This window comes from Fukomys damarensis, unplaced genomic scaffold (assembly GCF_012274545.1).
Source record: "Fukomys damarensis isolate Sample0158 unplaced genomic scaffold, DMR_v1.0_HiC HiC_scaffold_8, whole genome shotgun sequence".
Taxonomy (NCBI): Eukaryota; Metazoa; Chordata; class Mammalia; order Rodentia; family Bathyergidae; genus Fukomys; species Fukomys damarensis.
In genome coordinates this window covers 31,458,052-31,461,600 of record NW_022900920.1, presented here as the reverse complement: position 1 = coordinate 31,461,600, position 3,549 = coordinate 31,458,052, and the positions used below count along the sequence as shown (strand labels likewise).

The 3,549-nt window shown below is 43.8% G+C and overlaps 1 protein-coding gene across 1 annotated transcript in view; it reads left to right on the top strand.

The window, feature by feature from the left end:
- The first annotated feature begins 251 nt into the window (after positions 1-251).
- Positions 252-3,549, top strand: part of Ina (internexin neuronal intermediate filament protein alpha) — a 20,022-nt gene continuing 16,724 nt past the window's right edge. Inside the window, exon 1 of the mRNA XM_010626514.1 lies at positions 252-446. Within this exon, the coding sequence (XP_010624816.1) occupies positions 252-446 (195 nt within the window). The remainder of the gene's footprint in view (positions 447-3,549) is intronic.

Below are 3,549 nucleotides of genomic sequence, written 5' to 3'. Positions count from 1 at the left end.
ACAACAACACAAAAAAAAAAAAAAAAAAAAAAAAGAAAGAAAGAAAAAAAAAGAAAAGAAATCCTGAGCCAGCATGTGGCAGGCTGAGGCAGGAAGATCACAAGTTCAAGCCCAGCCTGGGCAATTTAGCAACTTTGTGAGACTCTGTCTCAAAAATTTATAATAACTAAAAATAAACAAAAAGTTTAAAGGGCTTGGAATGTAGCTCAATGTGAAGGCCCTGGAGGTAATCTTCAGTGTGGAGAAGGGAGATGAAAAAGGAAAGAAGAGACGTGGGCCAGACGAGAGGCGCGCGGAGCAAGACGCCCGAGGAGCTGTCCAGGGTGCTGACGCGCTGCCGTGTAACTGAACAGGTCTCACTTCTTCCAATGCAGGGGCGCAGAAACTACGGGGCAGTCCAGCCTTGGACTCAGAAGGAGGTGAAAGAGGAGAACATTCTGAAACAGGTAGGATGAGGGGCTCAAGAGAATACAGATACAAAGACAGGCATAAGCATCAGGAGGCCGCTGAAGCCAATTCATAGAAACGTTTGACTCAATTTTAGTTTTTAAATAATAGTCACCAAGAAACTCCAAATACCCTAAACAAACGTGGAACAAATGTGGTGGTGATGCTTTCTGGGTGGCTGTGCATCAAATGGTACAATGTGAAATAGTATAAACAAATTTGTGAGAGCGAGGTGTGGTGGCACACGCCTGTAACCTCAGCACTCAGGAGGCTGAGGCAGGAGGATCACTGTGAGTTGAAGGCCACTCTGGGCTACATAGTGAGTTCAAGGCCAGCCTGAACTGCATAGTGAAACCCTGTCTCAGCCACCCCACAAAAACACCCCATAAATTTGTCATCAAAACTATAACCACACAGCCAGGGATTTAGCTCAGTGGTTCCGCTGCCTGCCTCACAAGCAGAAGGTCCCAAGTTCAATCCCTGGTACAAAAACAACAACAACAACAAAAAAACAAAAACAAAAAACTACACCCCCAATTAGGCATCCAAAAGACTTGTATTCCTTGTGTGTTTGTGTGTGTGTAGACAGAAAAAGATTATTGTGGAAGCAGGACAAATAGAAGTTTGACTTAGCTTGATGTCATTGTCTTCTCTGTTTCTTTGTTTAAAACTTTCCTCTCTGTAGGGCTGGGGATGTAGCTCTTTGGCACAGCACCTGCCCAGCAAGCACAAGGTCCTGAGTTCGATACTCCACACCACACAAACAAAATCACTCCTCTTTCTCAAGAAGGTCTGAGGCCTCATCCTCCCCCTTTTCTTCAAAAATGTGCACACACAAGCATGTTGTTATGGAGGTTAAAGAAAGTCAGCTGAAAACAGCAACTAAAATCAGACAGAGAAAAGGAGTAGAGTCCCTAAACCCGGTCTGTATGGCATATGTCAAACACACACTGCCTCGTGGGAGTCCTTAAGCTGAGACCTCAGCCAGGTCTGTCCGACTGATCAGAAGTGTTTTAGGATCAATGATCACGCCTTGTGTCTTTTCTGACTCAGCACCAAGCATGTAACTGGATACACAGTGAGTGCCTGACAAACACTGGTTGGCTCTGATGGAGGCAAAGTAGAGATGGAGACTGGATTTCATTCAATCAATGTATTTCTCTTTTCTTTTAAAAATTACAACATTGGGCCAAGTGTGGTAGCACATGCCTATAATCTCAGCACTGGGGAGGCTGAGGCAGGAAGGTTGTTTAGTTTGAGGCCAGCCTTGGCTACAGACTGAGTCTGAGGGCAATCTAAATTGCCTAGCAAGACATTGGTTCAAAAAACAAAAAAAAAATAAAATCACAACAATGGTGTTAACAAATAAAAACTTTCTACAACACAAAATTCCAACAAGAGTCTTAGTTGCTTTTCTCATTGCTGAGACAAAATACCCAAATGCCCAAAGTATTTTTCTTTTTGGACAGATTTCAAAAATATGAAACACTTCACACATTTGTCCAATGCCCAAAGTTAAAGAAGGAAAGGTTTATTGAGCTCACAGTTTGTAGAGGTTTCAGTTCACAGTTGGTTGGCTCCAAGCAGGGTGGCCTGGCAGAGGGGCAATAGTTCATGGTAGGCAGAAGGCAGAAAAGTCGCAAAGAAGCAAGCAGGCAGCAAGTGAAAAGTGACCACAGCAGCCCTCTTTGCACCTGTTACATCCTATCCAGCCTCCACACCCTTAGAGTGGGTAGCACCCACACCCAGTGTGGGCCTTCCCACCATCCACCCCAGAACTATGCCAAACCAATCAGCAGGCTAATTTAATGATCTCACAGCTTTGATCCCAGCCCCACTCACTCCAGATCCAGCCACTTAGAAAAGCCCCACCTATGACCACGTGAGGTTTTAGGGGACATCTAGACACAAGCCTTAACAACAAGAAAGTAAAGAAATTATGGCATATCAATACAAGACAAGACAACACTATGCTAAACTGTAAAAAGAACGGAATGAGTCTATGTAAGCATTCTTTTTTTCGGGGAGGTACTAGGGATTGAACTTGGTACCTTGCACTTGCGAAGCAGGCGGCACCACTGAGCTAAATCCCCGGCCCCTGGGAATGAGTCAAAAAACATGTGGAAAATGTCTTTGGCTTATGAAGTGAAAAGAAAGTTATGTCACAGTAAGTGATCTATACATATGACTCCATATTTATTTTAAAAATTAAATTAAGCTGGGTGTGATGGTAACTCCACCTGTTAATTCCCGCACAATGGGAGGCGAAGGGAGAAGGATTACAAATTCAAGACCAGCCTGGGCAACTTAGTGAGACATTGTCTCAAAATAAAAAATATTGGGCTGGGGATGCCATGCCTGCCTGGCAAGCACAAGGTCCTGAGTTCGATCCTGGGTTTCAGGAAAAAAATGTTTTAATAGGTGGGGCCAGTCAGTGTGAAGACCCTGGGTTCAATCCCCAGTACCCCTCCTGAGTAAATTTACCTCAAACTGAGAAAGGTGGCACCCTTTGGTCACATCCAGATCTAGTCATGTTCATGTATTGATAAGCCCAGGATGTGGCACTCAGCCAGGGCTTGGCAAATGGTAAACGACTACAGCAGCATCAACATCTCACCAGCCCACCCAAGGAGAGTGTTGGACTGAAGGTCTGAAGGTCGTTGGTGCAGTCCGAGCTTGGGTTGATGGTTTCTTTTTGTCAACTTTACCTGTCTACTTATTAATCAGTTTTCCTAACTTATTTGGAAAAGTTTGAAACCCAGAGAAAAGTTGCAAGGACAATGCAATAGACATACATACATCGCTCACCCTCACATTTGCTTTATCTCTCCTGCGTGTGCGTGTGCATGCGTGTGCGTGTGTACGTACTGTTTTTGCCAAGTCATTTGAGAGTGAGTTACATAAACTGTGGTAATGCAACCCCGAATACTTATGTATCTCCCAAGAACATTTGCCTATTTTTATATAAGTCTTACTTTGAAACCATTTAAGACTCACAAGAAGTTGCAAAAATAGTACAGGAAGTTCCAATGTACCATTTACTCACACTCCCCTCATGATAGCTTCTTACATAACCACAGTCCATTATCAAAACCAGGAGGA